Source organism: Chinchilla lanigera, unplaced genomic scaffold (assembly GCF_000276665.1).
Source record: "Chinchilla lanigera isolate Chin_1 unplaced genomic scaffold, ChiLan1.0 scaffold00016, whole genome shotgun sequence".
Taxonomy (NCBI): domain Eukaryota; kingdom Metazoa; phylum Chordata; class Mammalia; order Rodentia; family Chinchillidae; genus Chinchilla; species Chinchilla lanigera.
The window spans coordinates 10,897,004-10,923,209 of NW_004955417.1; the positions used below are offsets into that span (position 1 = coordinate 10,897,004).

Genomic DNA, 26,206 nt, shown 5'->3' on the forward strand with positions numbered 1-26,206 from the left:
TGGGAGCGGGAGAGAGGCGCGGGGGGAGTGGCCGAGCGCAGGCGCCCCGCAGCGCGAGCGCGCGGAGAGGCGTCGTTGGGGTGCGGGTGCGTGTCGGGGACGCGCGCGATGAACGTGGTGGTTTAACCGAACGCCCCCGCCTTTCTGAGCGCGCGCCGGAGGCGGTGGCTTCCAACGGGCGCGGGGGGGAGGAGCGCGGGCCGTCGGGACACACAGGCGGGGACTCGGGGAGAACGTGTTTCGCGCGTGGGCGGCGTGAAACGCGGAGAGCGGAGGAGGCCGCGCTGGCGGGGGTGCGGGGCGTGCCGGCCGGGCGCGCGGCGTGGGAGTCGTTTCGGGGCGCAGAGAGGGCTCTGCGCGCTCCCTCCAGGCCGGCGCCGAGAACGAGTTCCTGCGGCGGTACTTGTCATGAGAGGCGATTGGGCGGCCGCGAGACATTTTCATGGCCCAGCAACTTCATAAAACACAGTTGTGTACCTCTCTCTGCCAGTTCTGGGAACGGATAGGTGTGGTGAGTCGCTTGACAGAGCAGTTAGGTTTTTGCATTCTGATGGAAAGTAAGACTTTTTGCTTTGAGTGCAGTTGTGCGTGTGCTAGTGAATTGACTTAAGTCAAGTTTAAGTCATTTTGAAGCTACAGTGCAGGAAGGGAGTTTGAAGGGTTCCGTGGAAAGCGATGTTTTAAAAAACAAGAAAGAAGTGTTCATTATTCTGTGACTTTCTGCCCTGCACCTATTATACATTCCTCCTTTTCCTGGACGTATCTGTTTTAAATCTAATAAAAATGTAAGACAGTTTGCTAAAAACAGCTTCAAGCCGGTGTGATGGCGCACGCCTGTAATCCCAGCAGTCGGGAGGCTGAGGCAGGGGGATCGGTCCAAGTTTGAGACCAATCTGGGCTGCAAAGCAAGCTCAAGGCCAGCCTGAATTGCATAGCGAGAGCCTGTCTCAAAAAGACAAAAAGAAAAACCAAAAAGCAACTTCAAAACCAGTTATATGTAGTTGATAAGGGAAGACTGTAATTCCATTTGTTTCCTTGGTTTTATCTGCAGTTGCAGTATATTATTTGAAATACTTTTATGTTTTGCTTGTTAACTAGTTGCAGATCTACGGAAGTTGGTTGACTGACTTGTATATTCCCATAAGTACGTTCATGCGTAATTTAAAACATGAAAAAATAGGGTAATACTAAAAGTGTCGAATACTGTGCATCATACAAAAAAGTTATTTAGGAGATTACAGCTATGCCTGTTTAAATAGATATGACGTGCCACAATGGACTGTATCTTTTTTTTATTTTTTTGAGACAGAATCTCACTAGGTAGTTCAGGTTGTCCTTGAACTATGTAGCCCAGGCTAGCCTCAGACTTGCACAGATCCACCTGCTGCAGCCTCCCGAGTGCTGGGATTACAGGCGTGCGCCACCATGCCCAGCAACAGAAAAAAGGAAAAAACGATAGGTTTTTTTGTAAGAACACTCGTTGGGGAGAGTGCTGGAGAGTGAACTCCGGGTTTTGTGCAGGCTAGGTATGTGCTCTGCCATTGAGTTACCCCCCACCTGTCAAAGATCATTATTATGTAAGTATTCCCTTCCCAGTTTATCTTTGTCTTAATGTATATATTTAGACTGTTTGGTGGAAAAGACCTAACTAGCTAGCTAGCCCATTAGTCCCGCATCAAACGTTCAGTAACTGTTGTCAGCTTTAAGCAGCCTTATTAAAGTATCCCATTAGATTATGTCTAATACAGTTAATGTGTTTAATTGTGCAGGTATACCTAATAAGTTAACCGTGGTTATAGTTTCCTCTTGTATTCGTTTAAAATAAACTTTTAAAATGCTTACTTGCTTTTGTTTTTTTGTTTTTGTCTTTTTGAGACAGGGTCTCGCTATGCAGTTCAGGCTGGCCTTGAACTCACTTTGTAGCCCAGGCTGGTCCTGAACTCGCAACGATCCTTCTGCCTCAGCCTCCTGAGTGCTGGGATTACAGGTGTGAGCCACCACGCCTGGCCACTCTTACTTGCTTTTGAAGGCTTTATTTTATTTTATATAAATACTCATTTTTGTTGACTACTTCTGTCTTTTGGCATACCTCAGAGCAAGGGAAAATTAAAAGCGCATGGTGGAAAAGGAGTGTAGTGTTACCTATTAATTGACCCAAATTTGTATGCAAAAATGTACAAACTCCAAGGTGTGGCTTTTCATACACTAATATCATTTTACTGACTTTGCTATTTACCCTGACTGTGAAACAATTGGTAGTGTAGAAGTGGATAAAATATACTAATTGTACAGTTTTATTCTTACCATGCTAGTGTTTAAAGATATTTTAGTGAACCTATGAATTTGCCATCAAGTTTTAAAAATACATTTTTTTTTTTTGGTAATGGGACTCACACTCAGGACCTTGCGCTTGTTAGGCAGGTGCTTGTGCCACTGAGCTATATCCCTGGCTAAAAATACATTTGTTTTGTTCATTTTTCACAGTAAAGCTAGAGAACCATCCATCTGATCAATAGCAGCCATAGCTGATTCATTTCTCCTTTTTTGATTAATTTATTTAGATTCACATTTCGTTGCTGAATCATCACTAAGAGACAAGAAAAACTGTCTTCCACCCCTACCGGAGACCAATTCTTGGACCTTGTTATAAGCTTGACTGAGACATTCTGAACTTAGACTGTAGGCATTTAACACACACGACAATGAAGTTAGGGGGAAGAGTAGTTACGTTATCTATAGTAAATTCTTGTTTAATTTGGAATTCACGTTAGTAATTTGGAAGTAACTTGTGCATTGTATTTTTTTATTGGAGATAGAAAGGTAGCCTAACATTAGGAAAATTTTCTAAGAGTTTCTCACATATTTTAGGGGCTCTTTATAAGTTCAGTTTATTTTCTACATCAAGTTCAATAAAATTGTACAGTGCTATTGATGCCACAGCATGTGAAACTGCAGAACTTTCAGGATTTGTTTTGTCTGAGACAGAGGCTCACTGTATAGTGCACGCTGGCCTTGAACTCATGGCGATCTCCTGCCTCAGCCTTCTGAGTACTGGGATTATTTCAGAATTATTTTTGAAAAATGCACAATTAATAGAAATGATCAATAGTATTTTTATTTTTAAAAAATTATTAATGCATAAATGATGCATTTAATAATGAACTAAATAATACCTTGTCCCCCAGTCATTCTGGAAAAAATTTACTTACCTTGGAATAAGCCTGTACCTGTAGTCCCAGCACTGGAGAGGCTGAGGCAGGAGGGTTCCTGAGAGTTTGAGGCCAGCCTGGATTGCAAAATGAGTTCAAGGCCAGCTTCAACTGCAAAACAAGACCTGTCTCCCCCCCCCAAAAAAAAGCGTCTCAGTATAGAACTCTCAAAACAAGGAGGGGGGTAAAGCCTATACTAACTTTTTTTGTACTAAAGACAGTATGCAGGGTGCTGGGGATTTAGCTCAGCAGCACAGCGCCTGCCTGGCAAGCAGGAGGTCGTGAGTTCAATTCCCGGTACCGGAAAAAAAAAAGCCAATATGCAGGGGGTGCTAATATAATGATGAGAAAAGTTACCTTTCATACTAATTGGTTTCAGTATGATTTCTGATTTAATATAATAGTTAATGAACTTGGGATACTGACTATTGACACATTTTACAATAATGTCTTAAATATTTTAAGGACCAACTGTAGAATTACGCCAAAGAAAAAAGCCAAAGTCTTCAGAAAATAAGGAATCTGCCAAAGAAGAGAAAATCAGTGACACTCCAGTTCCTGAAAGAACTCCAAAATGTAAGTTAGATTTTTTTAAAATTTTATTTATTTATTTATTTGGCTTTTTGAGACAGGGTCTCCCTATGCATGTCAGACTGGCCTTCAGTTCACTTTGTAGCCCAGGCTGGTCTTGAACTTGGAACAATCCTCCTGCCCTCAGCCACCTGAGTGCTGGGATTATGGGTGTGCACCACCATGCCTGGCTGTAAATTAGATTTGAAGTTTTACTATTACTACAAAAATAGTTATGCTACAAAGTATATTTTGGATGGGTGTGGTGTCCCATGCATTTAATCTCCCAGCACTGGGGAGGCTGAGGCAAGAGAATCACTATGAGGTTGAAGTCAGGCTGAGCTATTTAGTTTAAGGCCAGCTTAAACTACAGTATATGACCTTGTCTATAAAAAAAAAAAAAGAGAGAATGTTTTAATACTTTAAAATACATGACCATATTTTCAAATTTATTCAGTTGTGTGTCCATGAGCAAGCAACCACTAAACCTCACTGCCTTATAGCAGACCTTTATTTCTGATGTGTACCACATGTTGTGGGCACAGATAGCTGATGTAGCTTTATGTGTTATAAAGGAACAGCTTTGGTTTGGAACAATTTTTTCTTGAGTAGAGGAAAAGAGCAGGAGGTAGGCAGAACCCTACCATGCCCCTTCAGTTTCAGCGGAGCTGGTACACCGTCACTTGTCCTCCCCTCCTGTCAGCCCAAGCAAGTCGAAGTTGGTCCAGGCCCTGGGATGCAGACATGTTGTCTGGTTACATGAAAGCCTTTCAGGTCACATGGTAGTGGGCAGAAATGCATATTATTTTTATTTATTTGTTTATTACTTTGTCATGCAGAGGATCTAACCTAGCATTGTGTGCGTGCTAAACTTATACTATACCACCGAGCTACATCCCAGCCCCTATAATCCCTCTACAGAGAAAGAGAAAGTAGTTGGGAGTAATGATAGAGTCTGCTACCCTCTGTCCTGTGGTCATGAATTTTTTTTTTTTTTTGGTCTTTTTGAGACAGGGTCTCGCTATGCAGTTCAGGCTGGGCTTGAGCTCACTTTGTAGCCCAGGCTGGTCTCTAACTTGCAATGATCCGCCTGCCTCAGCCTCCTGAGTGGTGGGATTACAGGCATGCGCCACCACGCCCGGCTGGTCATGAATATTTACTCGCTTCTCTCAGACAAAATACACTCATTCCCTTCTCTGCTCTAAAGGCAGTCTTCTCATAACTTGAGTCTTGAAGCCTGAGGTCACCTTATATACACCAGGGCCAGCTCTGATTGACTCTGATCCCATGCCACTCCCATGTTCAGTGACACACGGGAAGGACTCAGAGATCCCAGGATACAGTTGTATTGATAGCTGATTTATCATAGCAAGTAATTCAAAACAAAACCAGTAAAAGGAAAAGATCTATGGGGCGAGGTACTATAATAAACAAAGCACAAGCTTCCAAAATTGTCTCCCAATGAGATCTTGTCTCAAAATGCAAAAAAAGACTGCAATAAACCAAAATCAAGAAATACTTTCAGTTACAAAGGTTAATATGAGTATCAGAACATTAACCAAAGTAAGGGCCTGGTTATGGCAAGATTTGTTAAAATAGATATATGAAGAAGGTATTTCCTATTAAATCCTTTTAAATGGACATAAAATTTAGTAAAAGAACTGAGACAATTGGCTTACACAAGTTTGGTAAGTTCAAATTATATGTAATGAGGCTCTTAAGAGACATACCTAAAAAAAACTTGTAGGTGTAATTGTTGGGACTAGAGCTGACTGGAGTTAAGGTAAAAAGCCAACAGAAAATTTATATGCTAAAGTTTGAGGCCAGCCTGGGCTACAAAGTGAACTCAAGGCTAGCCTGAACTACATAGTGAGACCCTGTCTCAAAAAGACAGAAAAAAAAAAAGAATCTTAGATGTTTGAATAAATGCATTTTGACATTCAATATAGCCAAAACAAGCTATGGAATATTTTCATTACCCAAGACAATTTCATTGTACCCCTTACTGGAAGATTTTCCCTACACTTGAAGACCATCACTGTTCTGATATTTACCATATTTATTTATTTACCCCTCCCCTCGTTTTCCTGTCTGTCTTTCTCTCTCTGTCTTGTTGTTCTTTCTTTCTGTGTTCGTTTGCTTTTTTAGGTACTGGGAATTGAACTCAGGACCTTGTGCTTGCTAGGCAGGCACTTGTGCCGCTGAGCTACTTCCCCAGCCCTTTTCTTTCTTTCTTATTGAATGCAGAGCTTTCACAGAGCTATATCCCCAGCCCTTTTTAAAAAATTTAAACCAGGCTTGGCATGGTAACATACACCTGTAATCTCAGCACTCAAGAAGCTGAGATAGGAGGATTGCCACAGGTTTGAGACCATAGTGGGGCCACGTAGTGAGTTCAAGACCAGCCTGAACGACATAGTGAGACTCTGTCTTAAAAAAACAAAACAAAAACATTTCAGATGGTTTCACTAAGTAGCTAAGCTGTTCAAGCTGGACTTACATTTGTAGTCTTTTTGCCTCAGCCTCCCAGAGTGCTGGGATTGCAAGTGTGTGCTACTATGGCCAACATACCTTTGATATTGAACATCATATTTGGCTAGTTTTTAAAATCAATGGATAAAAAAATGAACAGGTATTACTTTCTTTAACCATCTTAACCATTTTTAAATGTATAGTTCTATAGTGTTAAACATATTTACCTTGTTGTGAAACAGACGTCCAGAACTTTTTTGTCTTGTAGACTATAGACTTTTAGAACCATTTTGAATGACATAGAATTGAACAGCTAGTACAGAATTGCCATGTTAAGCTCTCCCCTTCATAGAGTTCCCTTTATTGACATTTTACGCTTGTGTGATACATTGGTTACAGTTAACGAGCTGCTTTTGATACATAGTTATTAACTACTTTACTCAGATTTCTTTAGTTTTTATCTAATGTCCTTTTTCTGGATCCCATAAAAGATACTACGTTCCTTTTTTTTTTTAAGGTAAGGAGAAATAGAGTTGGTTGGAAGTAATGTAGCGACTAACAGAATTACAGTAAAGGTGACAAACATCCCAGAGTTTGTAAGGCAAATATAAATATGAATATAAATCAGTTCCTGGCTTATTTCATTAACTTGAAGATGGAAAGGACCAATTCTTGAGTCACAGTGTTTGCCTCCTGGGGCCCGAGAGAGCTTTTCCAAAGAAATAGCCTCACTGCAATAGACTGAGAATCTTAAGTGTCACAGTACAAAGCAGCTGTCACTCCTGGGGCCACTGCAGCCTGGGGCGATGAGTTGTCACATTTTCTTAGGCTCCCTTGCCTCTGACAGTTCTCAGACTTCTTATTTTGCTGACTCTGACAGCTTTGAGGAGTACCAGTCAGATAGATTGTAGGTTGCCTCTTAGTTGGGATTCATCTGATGTTCTTTCCATGATTAGACTAAGGTAATGGGTTTTGGGGAAGAAACTATTTATTGAGTTCAAATGCCATTTTCATCTCATCACCTCTAGAATACATACTACCTTTTGGTTACTTTTAATATACTTTTTCAGATGTATTATTTCAGCGCTTTGCAAAGATTTTCATTGGCTGTCTGGCTGCAGTTACTAGTGGTATGATGTATGCTTTCTACTTATCTGCATATCATGAACGGAAGTTCTGGTTTTCCAGCAGGCAGGTAAGTACAAAGAATTTTGAGCATATGAAAGGTGATTTAGTATTTAAAACTAATTTGACTAGTGTGTTTTCTAGGGAAAAATATATATGACAAGTACGTTCTTATTTACGGCTCTTAGAAACAAAACGCTATGGCAGCTTTTTTACAGTCGCAGGGTCAACCTTGAGATATGTAACAGGGTACTTCACAGAGTACTAGGAGGGTACTCTCCTGTACAGTTAATTTTTTTGAGACTGTTTTGGAAAAATCTGGTCTTAGTGGATAAGAACTGGCTGCAGGTGATGTGAGACCAAAGAAAGAGGCACACAGACCCAGCATTGCGACTGAGTACAGTTTGTTGGGGGACTTAGGGCAGATACATGTCTTGGGTGGCACAAGACAGGTAAATTTTTGTGATTTGGATCAGAAGGGGTAGGGGGCTTATATAATTTTCAGGGTAAACGTGACTTTATCCAAGCCAGAATATACCTGGTTTACCTCAAGCTCGTTTCAAGGATGTTAGGCACATTCCTGGCGCTGACAATGCCAGGGCCCAGGTTGTAAAGCCTCACGTACCACTCTAATTGTATCAGCTGATTGTATCTGGGAAACTATGAATACTAATTGTATGCTGGGAAACTGTGAATACTAATTGTATGCTGGGAAACTATGTGGGGAGTAATTATGGTGGTTGTGTCTCAGGATCATTGCAGTCAGGTCAAGCTAAATCCCAGAGACTTTGAGTAACAGTGAAATGTTAATGGAGTTAGTCAACCTTGTAGTAGTTCTTGTAGCTCATAATTCAGAAACAATCTGGACATTTCAGCATTAAAATATTTTAATGTTTAAGCCGGGTGTGGTGGCGCATGCCTGTAATCCCAGCACTCAGGAGGCTGAGGCAGGAGGATTGTTGTGAGTTTGAGACCAGCCTGGTCTACAAAGTGAGCTCAAGGCCAGCCTGAACTGAGACCCTGTCTCAAAAAGACAAAAAAAAAAAACTTTTAATGTTTATTTATTTATTTATTTATTTTGTTTTTTTTTTTTCCGGTACTGGGAATCAAACTCATGACGTCACACTTGTCAGGCAGACGCTGTGCCGCTGAGCTAAATCCCCAGCCCCCTTAATGTTTAGATTATGTGATTAGAATTTAGAATTTGAGGGGTTGGAAAAGATTAATAGGCAGAACATAGTATTCATTAAGATGTTACTTCATATTACTGAGTGTTTTGGTTTTTGTTTTGTTTTGGAGACAGGGTCTCATTATGTAGTTCAGGGTGATCTTAAACTCATTGTATAGTTCAGGCTGGCCTCAAACTCACAGTGATCCTCCTGCCTCAGTCTCCCAAGTACTGGGATTACCGGCATGCACCACCTCGCCCAGCTCTCATATTACTGTTTAATGTTTGATTTTAAATTGTGTGTATTCCATGAACTCTTTAGTCACTTAAGTTTGCTTTTAAAGGTCACTTGACTTACAGAATTTTTAAAGTATTGAGCTCAGACTGGGTTGTCATTGTGTCTAATTTTGAGCAAGTAGTGAAGGTGACTAAATGTTTCTAGCTGTTGATTTATATATCACCATCAAACACTTAACTGAATAATTACTAGCTGCACATGCATTGATTTAAATATTACTGTAGCATAGGCTTTTCCTTATACATGTCAGGAGAGGGCTGGGGTGTGTCTCAGTGATAGAGCGCTTGCCCAGCATGAATGAAGTTCTGGGTTTGGTCCCTAGTACTAAAAAAAAGATAGATAGGTAGATAGGATAGATAGAGGGATGGGTGTTCTCAAAACCAGTTGTATGTGTTCCAAAACATACCCTCCCCTCAGATTTTTAGGTTGGGAGAGAGCAAGTGAACTGAGAAAAACCAAAGGTTTGAGAATATGAATGAAATTCATCAAGCCCCTTGGGCTTGAAAGTATCATGTATGGGCCAAGAGCATCCTGCCTGGGCGTATGTTCACAATTGCAGATTCTGACATGCCCCAATCCCGCTTAGGATCAAAATCCACCGTTTTGTTTTGTTTTGTTTTGTTTAAGCTAAGGTCTTGCTATGTGATGCACTGTGTAGCCCAGGCTGGCCTCAGACTCATGGTGATCCTCTTGCCTTAGCCTCCCGAGTACTGGAATTATGGGCGTGCACTACCATGCCCGGCCAGAATCCATATTTTTATAAGGTCTCTAGTTATTTCGTATGCACAGCAAATTTAAGAAGCACTGGTTGAGAGTTTAATTTTTAAAATCCTGGAAAGAAACAAATCTGTTTCCATTTAAAAATGATTTTAAAGTAATTTATTTAGTTAATAAGCTCTTAGTTCACTTAACTTGCTATAACAAAATACCCTGGCTGGAAGTCAAGGATAAGGCACCAGCAACTTGAGTTGTGGTGAAGACCCACTTCTTGGGTCATAGCAAGCCATCTTCTTGCTGTGTCTTCCCTGCAGAAGGGGCAGGGGGTCTTTTGGGGACCTTTGATCTTTCTAGGGCCTCTTTTTTTTTTTCTTTTTTTTTCAGGGCCTCTCTTTTAAGGGTGCTAACCCTGATCACGAGGGCTTTGCCTTTATGACTTAATTAACTCTCAAATGCCCCACTTCCAAATACTATTACATTGGGGATTAGGTTTCAGCACTGAATTTAGGGGGACACAAACATCTAAACCATAGCAAACTCAGTGGGGAAAAAAGGAGTCATCAATTAAGTAGACTTGGAGAAAGACTTCCTCTTACACATTCGCAGTGCATAATATAGACTGAAACTCTTGAAAAGTTCTGCAATAAAAGAACTCATTTATTTTAAAATTTTTTTTATTTTTTTATTTTTTGGTTTTTCTCTGGTACCGGGAACCGAACTCACGACCTTGCGCTTGCCAGGTAGGTGCTTTGCTGCTGGGCTAAATCCCCAGCCCCCAAAAAGAACTCATTTAATTTTGTTTAATTCAGCCTTTCTCAAAACTTAACTACAAAACTCTAAGTAACACCCATTAACATCTTAGGAAGTCCAGACTTTAGAAAAACTGCCCCATTAGCTTTTGTTTTTGTATTAATTGGTAATTACAGATTGAATATCCCTTGTTCAGATTGTAGACTCATGAAAGTCTGCTTCAGCATAAAAAGTGTAACGCATGCTAATGTTTTTAACTGCTACATTCTTGGTTCCCAGTAGCCTAATTCTAGGAATGTTTAGTTTGGGTTGTATTTCTGGAATTTGATTTGAAAAGCACTGATTAAGTATGGTATTCGCTACTCTTTTGGTTTTTTTCCGGTACTGGGAATCAAACTCATGACCGCGCACTTGCCAGGCAGGTGCTGTGCCGCTGAGCTAAATCCCCAGCCCCAGTGTTCGCTGCTCTTAAGTGTGAATTAAGGATTTGCTGTTCAGGACACACAGGGACATAGAATAGTAATAGAAAATACTACTTTCTTCTTGTCTCTTTTATTATGGACTTGTGACACTTCAGCTGTCATTACTTGCCTTATTATTGTTGCTATTTTTTAGGACATTCTTTTGGTTTTCCTTTTGAATTTTCCTTATTTAGAAAACAGTTGATTTATGAATTATAATTTATTTGCAGCCCAAATGATTGCTAGATTATTAAAAAAATTAACCTCATTAATATGGCTACTACAGATTAAAGAAGATTCAAACATGTCTTTAAATAAAAGGGTAAATATGTTAATTTGGAAGGTGGGGAGGGAAAAGAAAGGTTATAGCTGAAATTAAAATACTGGTATTTACTCATTTCGTTTTATTTTAGGAACTTGAACGGGAAATCACATTTCAGGGTGACAGTGCTGTTTATTATTCCTATTATAAAGATATGTTAAAAGCACCTTCCTTTGAGAGAGGTATGATAATCATAGTTGTATTTGCCACAGTATTTTTCGAGAATAAAATGTTGTTCTTCAAAATTGGAGTCTTAGAATGCGGAGCTTTTTCGCAGAGAGTAAATACTTCTATCATACTTGATAAAAAATTGGAAAAAGGAGGCATGGAGCATTGTCTTTTGGGATCTTAATAGTATATTTGGTGGCTAATGAATAACATGCTTATTTAATTGTTGAAAAGCAGAATAAATAATCTGGAGAAAAATCTGTCTTTAGGCGTCTACGAGCTCACCCACAATAACAAAACTGTATCTCTGAAGACTATAAATGCAGTGCAGCAAATGTCGCTTTATCCAGAACTTATTGCCAGCGTTTTATATCAAGCAACTGGTAGCAGTGTATGTATTTTTCTTTAGACTTCATTATCTATTTTCTCACATACTTATGAATCCTCAAATTGTTTAATGTCGCCCTATTATCACCCCCTTTCTTTTTTCCATTTAGGAGATTATTGAGCCTGTGTATTTCTATATTGGCATTGTTTTTGGATTGCAAGGAATATATGTTACTGCTTTATTTGTTACAAGTTGGCTTATGAGTGGAACATGGCTAGCAGGAATGCTTACTGTTGCATGGTTCATTATTAACAGGTAAAGTATTTTAATTGATAGTTAACAATTTTTTGTGGTTTTAGTAGTCAGTTCTGAAAATATTCCCACCCCCAAGATCCCCCAACCAAATCCCCAAACCTGTGAGTCTGCTGAGATATCATACCTGTGATTAAGCTGTATCATACGATGTAACACAGTTTACCTTAATACGGAAAGATTACCCGGGGGGCCTGATCTAACTACATGAGTGCTCAAAAGCAGAGTGCTTTCTGTAGGTGTTATCCAGGGAAAGTCAGAGAAATCAAAGCATGAGAGGAATTTACTGGCCTACTGCTGGCTTGAAGTAAGGAGGAAATGAATTCTGCCAATAACCAGTGAACTGACAAGAGTACCCCAGCACTTACCTAGCACACACTGGATCTGGATGAGAATCAAAGTCCTGGCTAGTACCTCAGTTTTAGCTTAGTGCAACTCCACTGGCCTTTGTGAGATAATATATTTCTATGTTTTATGCCACTACATTTTTTAGCATTTGTTGTGCAATTGTTGCAAGGTAATATACCAGTTTTGTATCTCTTTTACAAGTATAGTACAGTGAGATACTTGACTATACCTCTTTTTCCTTGTATTTAAGATTGATACAGCTTCTCGAAAAGCAGAAAGCATCAGATATATCACTACTGAATTAACCACCATAGATAAGGACTCTACATTAATGTATAAAGCACACTTTGAATTAATAAACTCATCTCCTTTGATATTCGATAGTAGAAGTTAAAAGAGAGTAGGGGTTGGGGCTTCTCTGAAATGGAAGGCTGGTCAGAGACGTGCCATCAAAGCTTCCTGGGATTGGTCAGTGTCATAAACTTACTTTGGAGCACTGGGGATTAAACCCAAGGCCTTTCCACTGAGCTACATCTGCAACCCTTTTTTAATTCTTTCTTTATTTTTTAATCATTTAGTGCTAAAGACTGAACCTAGGGCCTCACACTTGCTAGGCAAGTGCTCTACCACTGAGCTAAGTCTCCAATCCCCTCTTTTTAAAAAATTTTGAAACAGGGTCTTGCAGAGTCACTATGATTGCCCAGACATGGCCTAAAGTTACGATCCTCCTGCCTCAGTGTTCAAAGTGCTGGGATTACAAGTGTCTGCCACCACACCTGGCAGTTTATCTCTTCTGTGATAGACATGCTCCACCCCTATAGCACTCCTCCCACATATCACTTAATATGATTACATTTTTAGAAATGCAACATTTCTTTTATTACATATTTTCTTTTCTTTAGGCAGTTGCCAGGTGAAAAATATGCTTTTAAGGTACTAAGATGTAGCATTAGGAGCTGTTCCTTTGAGAATATTTTGGAGGGGTGGTGGCGCTGCTTGTTTCTTTTCTTCTTTTTCTTTTGAATAGTGTTGGGGATTGAACTCATACTAGGCAAGCATTCTCCTACTGAGCTAGATCACTAACCCTTTCTAAATTTTATTTTGAAACAGTGTCTCAAGCTGAGTTCCCTAAGCTAGCCTTGGATTCTGGAGGCTACTGCCTTAACCTCTTGAATAGCTGATATTGTAAGAATGCACCAATATGTCCAGCCTGTGCTGATTCCTTATATCGTAGTTTCTCCTTCTTTTATGTCAATAAATTTTTATCTTTTTAATTTTTTTTGTGCTAGAGATTGAACCCAGAGGCTCAACCTAGTGGTCATGTACTCTTCCACTGTGGTACACCTGCAGCCCACTTTTTTTTATCTTATGTGTGCTTAGTCCTTACTACATTTTCCCTGGCTAACCTGAAATACCCTAGATACTTGGTTTATCAAAACCAGCAATGAATCCAGGACGACATACTGCATCTGGCTGATATTTTCCTTAATTCCTGTTAAGCGTACTTTGTCCCTATTTTTAAGAGGTGAGGTTAGCTGTCCTATGGAAATCCTAACCTTTTCGATTTCTTTCCTTGTATCCTTTTTGTGTCATTTAGCTTTTACCATTATATTGCATGTTTCTGCAGTCTGGAAATTTCAAGAATAAATAATTCAGATTAGAATATATTGTAGATGATGATTTTTCATGTTCTATCCACAATGTTAAAAGTGATGATGCTATTTCAGTGATCCACCCCTAGTGAAGCTGAGATTGACTACTAGTTTTAAAGAGGTCTGTCTGATCTTGCCGTTGAATGGTTAAGTGTGTTTCTTCCTTATGTCTAGAAAATAATTTATGTGGTATTTTTTGGCACCAAATGAATGTCCTGTTTGCCCTGAATACCTGCCTACAGGTTGTAAAGCCAGTTGATAATCTTTGCATGAAGTAGCAGTTTCATTAAGGTTTATAATTTTTGTTTTTATTAAGCTGTATTCTTCCGGTACTGGGAATCAAACTCACGACCTCACGCTTGCCAGGCAGGCACTGTGCCGCAGAGCTCAGTCCCCAGCCCCTAGCTGTATTCTTTATTCTCCAAAAGTAGATTCTTTCTGGTTTTTCAAGTTAGTGTCTCACTATGTAGCCCAGGTTGGCCTTGAACTCCTGCCTCAGCTTCCTGAGTGCTGAGATTACAGACATGCACCACAACGCCTAGCACCTTTGTTACATTCTGGTTAACTATTATGATGTGAGGACAAACGCTTAATTTCACTTTATCAGTTTGCAAAGAGATTATTTTAATAATTGTTTCAGGTAGTTACAAAAATCTTTGTTTCTGGCTTCCTTTTTTTTATTTTTTTAAAGCATCTTTCTGTACTTAGGGATTTTCATTGATTTAGTGGGATGCAATTCATTACCTCCAGTGTTCTTTTTGTTGCTCAGATTTGTCACAAGTTTGGTTCATAGAAGTACTTGCAGGCTGTCTCCTGAGTTCTCTTGATACAGCTTCGTCAGTCTTTTAAAAGTGTTCTTGTCTACTTGCTCAACAAGGTCAGCAGGTTATGTACATTCCTGGTAGAAGACTTGGAATTGACCATTTCTCGTTATGTACATTCCTGGTAGAAGATTTGGAATTGGCCATTTCTCTTTGGAGCTTTGGTTCCTTTTAGTAAAGAATGGGTACTAGGGGCCTAAGACGGTTTCTTATGTTAAAAAGTACCTATTAGAAAGTACTGAGTTACTTTATAGAGTTCTATAATTCTGTGATTTTTTTTTTTTTTTTTTTTAGAAATTTAATGATACCATGGAAATTTATGACAGTACTCATAGACTAAGTCTGGAAGCTCTTGCTTCTTGGAGGAAAACTCTGTTTAGTACAAAACAAGATCATTTGCTCTACTTAAAATAGAGGCCTAGGCTAGGTGCCGTGGTGCACACTTGTAATCCCAGTACTCAGGAGCCTGAAGCAGGAGGATCACTGTGAGGTCAAGGCCAGCCTAGGCTACAAAGTGAGTTCAAGGCCAGCCTGAACTACATAGCAAGACCCTGTCTCAAAAAACAACAACAGAAAAATCCCCAGAAACCTCTGTGTTAAATAGAATAGTTTATTTATTTATTTATTTTATTTATTTATTTATTTATTTTTCGGTACCAGGAATCAAACTCACAACCTTGCACTTGCCAGGCAGGTGCTGTGCCGCTGAGCTAAACCCCCAACCCCCGAATAGAATAGTTTAGAAGTCCTTGTGAAAATTATGAGGAATAAAACAAACAAGTCCAGTTGCCTTATTTAATGTCCCTAGTTTATCCTGTAGAGCTGGAATAGGGATGAAGTAAAAAAAGTGACCTGACACATTTCTAAAATGTGTATTTCATAATTAAAATATCTTAACAAGTAAGTTTTTAAAAATGTATTTTCTTTTTGTTTATATGTTAAAATAGTAGTACATGTTTGCTGCATATAGTGATTACCCTTATCACAGAGAGTTGGTACTCTGAAACTCTTAATACTTTTTACCTCCTCTTCTCCTCTCTCCCTCCCCCCCCTTTTTTTTGTTTGTTTGTCTCCTGTACCGAAAATCGAACTCACAACTTTGTGCTTCCCAGGCAGGTGCTGTGCCGCTGAGCTAAATCCCCAGCCCCTTTTTGTTTATATTTTATTTGTATATATTTTGTGCTATAAAACAAATTTTATTTTTATTGACTTATTTTTTGAGACAGGGTCTCACTATGCAGTTCAGTCTGGTCTTCAGCTCACTTTGTAGCCCACGCTGGTCTCAAACTTGCAACGATCCTCCTGCCTCAGCCTCGTAAGTGCTGGGATTACAGGTGTGTGCCACCATGCCTGGCTAAAATATATTTCAGTGCCATGAAAGAATATGCTTTTTATTTGTCAGCTTTAGAGTTTATATTTATATATGATTACTTAGAAAATCATAAAAAGATACTGAAATAATTCCATTATTTTATAACAAAATACCTGACACGGTCTTATAAAGAAAAAGAAATTTATGTAGCTCATAGGTTTGTTTGTTTTTTTTTTTTGGTACCAGGAATCAAACTCAGGACCTTGTGCTTGCCAGGCAGGCGCTTCTGCAGCTGAGCTGTATCCCCAGCCCAGCCCATGTAGCTCGTAGTGTTGAAGATTCAAGAGCGTGGCACCTGTCTGGGCTCGGTTCTGGAGAAGGCATGGCGCCTATACCGGCTCAGTCCTGGCTGGGGTGGTTTGGTGGGTGCAACAGCAGATGGCAGTGGTGGGATCCATGTTGGAGTAAGGTCATGTCGCCGGCAAGGTCGCAGAGCCAGCCAGTCCACAGTCTCTTGAAAGCATGTCCCAGTGGACCCCAGGTCCTCTCATTAGGCCCCACCTCTTAAAGGTCCAAACCACCTCCCTGTACTGCCATCCTTCAGACCGGTTTCCTATAAAATATTGGGGGATGCAAACCGTGTTCAGACTACACCAGCTACATTATGATTTGTTTTGGTACTGGGAATCGAACTCAGGACCTTGTACTTACCAGGCAGGCATTGTGCCGCTAAGCTATACCCCTGGCCCTATGTTGTGATTATTACGACTGTCTTTAATGGTGTTTTGTGTTACTTGTTCTTTAACGCCAGAATGGGATACAGGGTTATAAAATAGGTCCTGTTTATTTAACTTGAAAGGTGTAGCTATACTAGAAAATTCAAAGAAATTTCAGGATGCAGCAGTGTTCAATTTTAGGTTGCAGTTTTCCTCAGGAATTCTGAACTGATCACTGGAAGGATTATTTCCAAGGAAGTAATCCAAAAAGATAGAGTTCATTACTTGAATTTATTTATTGTAATATTGTTTATAATGGTGCTGGGGGTTTAGCTCAGTGGCACAGCGCCTGCCTGGCAAGTGCAAGGTCATGAGTTCGATTCCCAGTATCGGAAAAAAAAAAACATATTGTTTATAATGATTCAGTATAATACAATAAATAATACAGGGGCTGGGGATTTAGCTCAGTGGCACAGCGCCTGCCTGGCAAGCGCAAGGTCATGAGTTCAATTCCTGGTACGGGGAAAAAAAACAAAAAAACAAAACAAACAAACAAAAAAATACAAAGTTATTTGTAGTGATAAAAAAACTTAGATCTACCAGATACTGGAGAATGGTTACATAAATTATAACATATCAGTGTAAGGGAAAAATAATCATGTTGATTTGTATAATTGGTTTTCAATTTTTACATGTTATACGTACACTGGCATGCCAAATTGCTTTACATATGTCATGTAACTCGGTGTTCCTTATACTTTCGTTGTGTATACTTGAAACTTCGGTAATTTATGTGCTGAGACTGTGGTGGAACACTTGGCCAGCACATGCAAGCCCTGGATTCCTTAGCACCGCACGTGTGTGTGTACGCACGATTTAAGCTGTTCTCATGGATTGTGCATGTTGATTTGGGTAGCGTGCTTCAGGTGTAGCTCTGTACTGTACTCCTTTCCTGGTGTGAAAAGGCTCTGGGTTCCGTCCTCAGCAGTGTGAAGAAAGGGAAAGGAAAGAAAGAGGAGGGAGGGGGGACAGAAAATTAAAGCAAACTAGAGCAAAAGGAGCTTGTGCTACTCTAAAGCTGAAACCAATTTACTAATAAAGCGATGAGCCATTACGATATTAATTTAACTGGAAAGTGCTGTTTTCCTGAGACTAGATTGCTGCTGGCAGTGTGAATGCCGTGCCAGAGCAAGAGGGTGCTCTGAATGCCTCAGTTCCCGTCATCTTGCTTTGTTCAGTGCACTAAAAAAAGCTTTTCAGTGATCAGCTCAGTGATCAGGAGATTGTTTTATTTTTAGTGTGTCAGTGTGTCTTTTTTTTCCTGCTTAGCCCAAGCAGTTAAAGCACTAGGACTGAGTTCCCAGCTAAATAATGAACGCAAATGCGAAAGCAAGCCCAGAAACTCTGGCGGCACTGAGTTCAGAGGTGGCTGGAGAGTGTGCTTATATGATGATGTTTTAAATATCATTAAAATGAAAACAAAGTTACACCCGGAGAGCTTACTAATCTTGGTGACATTGTCTTTGTTTTCCCCTGTAGAAGGGATTGAACCCAGGACCTCTGCGTACTAGGCAACTACTACACTTGTGAGCTTCACCCCAGGCCTTTTATTTCCTTAATGATGTCTTCTAATCAGCAAGTGTTTCTTTTACAACTAAAGCTTTTTGTGTCCTGTGCAAGAAATCTTTTACTCCAAGGATATTATTTTCCTATGTTTTTATCAATTTCCTATGTTTTGGCTTTTAGACTAAATAATTAATTAATTAAAGTTAAGTTTTATGTATGATTTGAGAGAACAGTTAACATTCATTTTTCATGTAGATAGCCTGCTCTACCAGCATTATTTTTTAAGAAGACTTTCTTTTTACCACAGTTTTGACCTAGCACACTCCTCTGCCGCACTGGGGATTGACCCCTGAGGAATGCTGAGCTCCGTTCTCAGACCTTCTTGATTTTTTTATTTTCAGACAGAATCTTGCTAAATTGCCCAGGCTGGCCTTGAATTTATGGTCCTTCTGCCTCAGCCTCTTGAGTAGCTGGGATTACGGACGTGTGCCACCAAGCCCAGCCTTGATTCAGCACTTTGGCTAAAAATGAGCTAACTCTGACTGTGGGGGTTTCTTCCTAGTCTTTGGGTTGTTTTGTTCCACTGATTTCTGTATTCTAATTCCAGAGCCATTCTGTATTGGTAACCATTACTTTTTAGTAAAGCTTAAATGCAGAGCATAAAAAAAAGTTAGAACCGCTGTTCTCCTTTTTCCAGATTACTGTGGCAGTAGATTTTTTTCACTTCCAGATGAATTTTACAGTTTAGTTTCTTTTGCAAGAAAACTTGTTTTTACATTTTGATTAAGATATAGTGTCTCTAGAGTAAATTGGGGAGGGTGGGCATGTTAACAATATTGAGTCTTTCACTCTGTGATATGTAAAATGTGCTTTATCTTCCCATTTATTTCTGGCTATCTTCCTTGCAATGTTTTATATTTCAGTGTAGAGATCTACACACCTGTCTACATTTGCTTATGGGTATTTGATACAAGTGAGAATGTGACAGCATATAAAACAGTTGAGTTTTGTGCATCGATTTTGTATCCCTCAGCTTAGCAGAATTTAAGAGTTTTACTAGTTTTTTTTTAATAGATTCTCTAGGGGGTTCTAATACATGTAGTATTATCTGTGATAAACAGCAGTTTTACTTCCAGTCTCACTGCCTTTTATTTTTGTCTTTATATTGTAGGCTAACCTATGGAGGAAAATTTAACAGTCATGGTCTCTGAGTGGATGAGATAATAAGTGTTTAAAAAGAATTTTTTTTTTGTCTTTTTGAGACAGGGTTTCATTGTGTAATTCAGGCTGGCCTTGAACTCACTTTGTAGTCTAGGCTAGCCTTAAACTCACAGTGATCCTCCTGCCTCAGCCTCCCAAGTGCTGGGATTACTGGCATGCTTAGAAAGATTTTTTTCCCTTGCATCATTTTCTAGTATTTCTGTGACAAAGTACTGGTCTTATACAGCAATGATTTTTTAAAAATGAGTAAGTATGGCCATTGTGGTGGTCTATGCTTGTAACCCCAGCTACTGCAGAAGCTGAGGCAAGAGAACTGCAAGTTCAAGGCCAGCCTGGGCAACTTACTGAGACCTTATCTCCTCCCCCACCCCCCGCCCCAACTTTTTTTGAGACAAGGTTTCACCATGCAATTCAGACTGGTCTCAAACTCACAGTGATCCTCCTGCCTCAGCCTCCCAAGTGCTAGGATTACAGGAGTGCGCCACCACACCCAGCTCAAGACCTTATCTCAAAAAAAAATAAGTGCTAGGGACGTAGCTCAGTGGTAGAGCACTTGTCTACAATGTATGAGGCCCTGAATTTAATCCCTTTTCAAAAGAACATGCAAAATGCCAATTTAAAAGGCAAAATAAAAATTCATTCATGAATTATGATTATGTGTATGTGTGTATGATGCTAGGGATGGAATCCAGGGCCTGGTGTATGCTAGTGAGGTGTTTTACTTCTGAGCTCCATTCCCAGGCCTGAGTACGTAAGATGTTTACATAGAGAACAAACACCTGAGTGTCTTATAGTGCAGTGGAATATCAATAGGAAAAATTTCAGTAAAGTTCCATTGTTGTTCTTTTTTCTTTTTTGGGGGCGCGGGTGGCGTTTCCAGTACTGGGAATTGAACTCACTACCTTGCGCTTGCCAGGCAGGTGCTCTGCTGCTGAGCTGAATCCCCAGCCCCTGTTACTCTTTTTTCTACCGTGTTCTTGTCTGTTTCTTCCTAAGTAGACCTTTTGTCTTATTTTGCTGAGCTACCGAACGGTTGTGCTCAACCAAAAATAGGCAGAAATGTAAAATCTAGCAAAGGCTATAGATGACTAACATATGAAGGTACTTTGTGCTATGCTGAGAAAAAATAAAAGCTGGATGTGAGGATAGGAAGGGTGAATGAGACAGAAATTGGAGAAGATTATTAGCTCTTAAAGGGTTTTATATGTAGTTTCTAATGTAATTTTTCCTTAGTTGCTTCTCAGAAGTATTTTTTTGTTGGTTTTCATGGCTTTATAAAGTTTGAAGTATTTTTTTTGAGGTAACTTTTATTCTTTTCTTGTCTTTCTTTTTCTTTTACTCCCCGTACCCGGGGTAGAACCCAGGGCCCGTGCACTGAGCTGTGTCCCCGTTCGTTTGTTCATTCATTGATTCATTCATTCATTCAGGAGACGAGCTAAATTGCTCAGATGGTTTGGACTTGGCTGCCCTCCTGCCTCAGCTGGTGCCAGGATTATGGGCTGTTCCTGGCTAGTATGGTTTTTTATTTGGCTGTGATTTGTCTGGATTTATTGCCCATATAGCTATAGCTTCTTAGCCGGTGATGACTTAGTATTTGTAGTTTTGATTACTTGCGAACAACCCGGTGGCTCACGAGCACTGTGACTGGAAGTGGAGTTTACTTACACTGATAACAGTATGAGATGTGTTTCCCTTGGCCACTCAGTAAACCACATACACACAAGCCCTAGGAGAGTTACGGAGCAGTTCTCGTACATTTTAAGAAAATAGTAACACCTTTGCTTTTGTGTGTGAAATAGTCTTTGAGTGTAAGAGACGAGCTGTAATGACAGTGCAGTGTGAGGAGATGCATGGGACATAGTAGCTGCTCACTGGAAATTGAGAAATTCAGGAGGAGCCTACAAATTGTGTGGGAGAATCCCCCAGTTCTGTACTTGTGCTTTCAAGAATTTTCAAAGGCCTTTAGACAAATGCGCAGATAAAAGGCTCCTATAGAGTTAATTCTGAGTGTGACCTGTTGACTGAAAAGATTATTAAATTAGATGGCAGAGATACACAATCTAATCCCATTGTACCACCTATTATCTGTATGACCCTGACCAGGTTACATCATGTCTCTGGTCTCCATATTCCTTTTGTGAAGGGGAGCGGGAACTTTGAGTCTGCCAGGCTGCTAATTCTGCAGTGCAGCTGTGTTCAAGGGAAGGCTAGACACCTGGCTAAGGGGAGGGAGGGTGGGAGCGGCAATCCTGGCTACCCTGAGCAGGAACGGTGCGCCCTTCACAGATCCTGACCACGTAGAGCCCGGCAGCTCTGCACCTGCTTCGGGGGGCGGGCGGTTCTTGGTAATTGGCTCGTGATGCTGTATCCATGGCAGCGGCTCGGACTGTGGCTGCCTCACAGGACTGTTAGAGAGAACAACGAGGTGGTGTAGAAGTGCTTTGAAAAGGGTAGTGTTACAGAAATATAATGTCTTGCTTTTGCTGTTCATCTGTGGTTTATTTTAGGATAGATACAACAAGAATTGAATACTCCATTCCCTTAAGAGAAAACTGGGCACTGCCATATTTTGCATGCCAAGTTGCTGCGCTTACAGGCTATTTAAAAAGCAATTTAAATACTTATGCAGAGGTAAGATGCAAATCTGTTTGATTCATCACGCTTAATTCTCATATATTGCAAATGTGGTACAAATCTTAAAGCTGGTCATGTTGAGTTTGGTTCGATGAAGCCTAGTTACTGCATAATAAAGGATACCATATATATGTGTATGTGTACATACGTATGTAATGATAGGGTCTCGCTAAGTTGCACAAGTTGGGCTTAAACTTACGATCCTCTTGTGTCAGCTTCCCAGACTGCTGGGATTACAAGTGTGTGCCACCATGCCCACCTTATAATTTACATTTTTCCAAAAGTAAAACTCCCCAGTCTTGCAATCATGTTCACTCTTCTTTCCTTCCCTCCCTTCTCTGTTTTTATCTTGAATGAGTTTTAAGATTCACAGGAAGTTATAAAAATTTACAATAATATAATATTTTTGTTACTTTAGCTTCAGACCTTTCGATTTCACCGAGCTATTATATGCACTCCTTTTTTGGGAGGAAGGATACATAGTTTTTTTTTGTTGTTGTTTTTGTTTTTGCTTTGTTTTGTTTTGAGGTACACTGTCACTGTGTATCACAAGCTAGCCTTGAACTCAAAATCCTACTACCTCCGCCTCCGAGGCGCTGGGATTACAGGTATGTACCACTATGTCCAGCTTAGTTGTATGAGTTTTATCACATTTATAGATCTGAGTGGCTATCATTAAATGAAAGTATAAAACTTTACCGTCCTTACAAACTCTGTTACCCCTTTATAAATCAAGTCCCCCTCTAAAGCTAACCTTTGTCAACCATTGATTTGCTTGCTTTTTTTTTTTTTTTTGGTACCAGGAATTGAACTCACGGCCTTCACTGTGCCCCTGATTTGCTTTCTGTCATACATTTTTCTTACTTTGAAAAGTTGTAGGAATGGAATCATTGTGGTATATAACCTGTCACAGGCTGAGAGTAGCCCTTTCATCCACCTGAATGCCCTGGGTTCCATCTGAGTTCCTGCATGTAGTTGAACTTTGCTTTTTGTCATTGCTGAGGAGTATTCCAAGGACAAGAACTTTTAAAAATGACATATTTTGTCATTTGCTCAGGGGAAGGGAAAACTTAGCTGACTCTCCAAATATGTTTCTAGCTTCAAAACTTACTTTTCCTGCATGTTCTTAAGAGGAGTTTGAGAAAAATTCTTGGAATTAGTGTTTTGAGTATGTTGTCACATTTCTCCAAAATCCCCCAGATGTATTAGGCACGTGTCCCAACTCCCCTGATGGGTGAAATCATTATGTACTGCAAACATGGACTAAGAAAATTTTAGGAAAAAACACCTCCATATGCACGTATAGCTGTGGTGAGAAGCAGAGTACAAGCTTAGGTGTTTTATCAGTGTGGAGCCCTTCTGCGCTTTGCAGTGCTGGTATCTGACCAGTTGATGGAATTTTGCCAACTTTTACATTTTGTTCTGTGGTCTTAATCTTATTCAAGCTGCTGGAAAATTCATTTCTCTTGTGATGGCTGAGATATTACCGGCCCTGGAATTTATCATTATCGTCAGCTGAGATGAAGGATTTAGCACTAGAAAACACAGTTCTCTGGTTTCTTGGCCTGACCTTTGTTACCCTTCTTATTCACTGTTCTGTTACAGTGAGATCATTTGACACAGCTGATGGAAGAACTGGGAATTTTAAAAAGTAGATCCATATAGAAAGGAGTAACTGTGGTTGGAAATATGCTACATGACAGTGGTTACTCACTAAAGGGTCATTTTTTTGTTTGTTTGTTTATTTTTTTCCGGTACCGGGAATTGAACTCACGACCTTGTGCTTGCCAGGCAGGCGCTGTGCCGCTGAGCTAAATCCCCAGCCCCTAAAGGGTCATTTGGAAGGATGGAATTGATTTTAGCCATGCATATTTCAGGCAAGGGCAATGAAATCTCCGTGTTTAGTATTTAGCAGAGGAAAACAACTACGAATTTTATATGGTTGACAGTACAAGTGTTGAGGAAAGGTAAGGCCATAGTTTTGTTAAGAGCAACGACCTAGAGTACAGGGTTGAGGAATAACTTGAAATAACAGATGCTTTAAATTGTAGGTTTTAGGGGCTGGGGATTTAGCGGCAAAGCGCCTGCCTGGCAAGCGAAAGGTCGTGAGTTCGGTTCCCATTACCGGAGAAAAACCAAAAAAAAAAAAAAAATTGTAGGTTTTAGGAAAATATGAATCACCATGGAAATAAAAATACAGTAGTATTTACAGAGTGAAAGAAGTTATTCCACATTGACAAAGCTCACCAGCCAAGCCACCATTTTGTTCTATAAATACACTTTCTCTCTTTTGGGACAAAGGAAAATTGTATTGAAATTTCTTTTCTTTTTCTTCCCTGTCTTTTTTCCTTTGTCATTCTGAGATTTTCAATACAATGTTGAAGGGCAAGTCGTTGTGTGCCTTGAAATCTTACTGTTTGTAAGGATTTATAGGAATTATGTGATTTAAAAACAGTTGCAAGAGTTACATAGATTAAAGTTGGCCCAGTAACAGAGTTGCAGCTTAGAGGTAACAGCCTCATAACTGTTGATAGTAATAAAGCTACGGATACTCAATTTCTCCCTTTGCTTTCCCCTAGAGGTTTTGCTACCTGTTGATGAGCGCCTCAACTTACACCTTTATGATGATGTGGGAGTACAGCCACTATCTCTTGTTTCTTCAAGCAGTATCTCTGTTCCTGCTAAATGTCTTTTCAGTGGAGCAAGGTGACAAGGTATTATAATGTTTTGAAATGATATATTTGAATCCAGAAAAGAAGTGGCTTTCTAGTGTTGTATCTTAAAACCGTCCATCTGTTTCCTCACCCCCTATATTCAGCTGGTGATTGCCAATATTAAAAGTATTCGAACTGAGAGGGCTTTTTCTTTTTCTTTTTTGTAGACAGGGTCTCACTGTGTAGCCCAAGCTAGCTTTCAACTCACTATGTAGCCCGGGCTGGCCTTGAACTCTCAGCGATCCTCCTCCCTCAGCCTCCCAAGTACTGGGATTATAGGCAAGGGCCACCACACCTGGCTGAACTGAGAGAATTCAGCCAAGCTGGGGCTGTAGCTCAGTGGTAGAATGCATTGTAGTCAGGTGCAAGGCACTGGCTCAATTCCCAGCAAAACAAAAACACTGGTTAACCAAGTATAAAGTCATTAACTTATTCAGTGATTAGTTGAAAGGGTAGTAAGGGTCTAGAAGTAGCATAGAGGCCTCACCTGCAGGAAGCAGCTACCACCAGTACTACTGAGGGGACAAAAGGAAATCACTGCTGCGCAGAAACCGACAGCTGGGACCCCCGTGGAGCTGAAACTCAGGCTTCTGAGGAGAGGCTGCTGCTGAGCGTTGCTGGTGTCTCTGAGCTCAGAGGAAAAGCCCTTCAGAACCGGGACCCGGGTCTCTGAGGCTAGAGTGCTGGCCAGCTGGTTCTGGGTCTCTGGACTTCAGCATGTGATGAAGGTGGTTTTGTAAGTGTTGGAAAAACTATACGTGCATTCAGAGCTTCAAAGGACTTGCTGTGCTGGGTGCAGAAGTATCACTTGGAGGGGGCTTGCAGGAGCCCTGCCAGCGGGAAGCAAGAGGAAGCTGTCCTCCCTGTCCCAGCCCTGAGCTCCCCAAGCATTTCCCATTGGCCACACTTAGCAGCTGAGGAAGCCGATCACTGGCGCGCCGCCTCAGCGTTACAGGACAGAAGGCAGAGGGTGGTTTTGGTGCTCAGGGTTCCTTGGATGGCGGGCCACATCCAGGGAGCCAGCCGCAGTCAGGAACAGGGCGGGGCAGCACCCCGGAGTCTCCACCATGCTCTTTCCGGTCACCACCCAGCAGCCCGCGGCGCGGGGGTGGGGTGGGGGGAGGTGGCTGTGGCGGCTCCTGTCCTGACTTAACAATGACGGATTTTACGTGGCTCTGGCTTCTTACACATACTTTTCTGTCTTTGGTTTTTCACTTTTAATATTTTGCCCTTAGACTTTTCTCCAGCTGAACACTATGTTTTATCTTGGCTTTCCCTTTCTTGGTCTTTTTTCCTTCTTTCTTTTTTTTTTTTTTTTTTTT

General features: G+C 40.5%; 1 protein-coding gene across 1 annotated transcript in view; it reads left to right on the top strand.

Moving 5' to 3' along the window:
- Window positions 1-3,674: 3,674 nt before the first annotated feature.
- Window positions 3,675-26,206, top strand: part of Dpy19l4 (dpy-19-like 4 (C. elegans)) — a gene marked incomplete at its 5' end in the record, with an annotated part of 61,201 nt that continues 38,669 nt past the window's right edge. Inside the window, 7 exon segments of the mRNA XM_013512758.1 lie at window positions 3,675-3,785; window positions 7,322-7,446; window positions 11,184-11,274; window positions 11,530-11,651; window positions 11,758-11,903; window positions 22,044-22,167; window positions 24,750-24,884. Of these exon segments, the coding sequence (XP_013368212.1) occupies window positions 3,675-3,785; window positions 7,322-7,446; window positions 11,184-11,274; window positions 11,530-11,651; window positions 11,758-11,903; window positions 22,044-22,167; window positions 24,750-24,884 (854 nt within the window).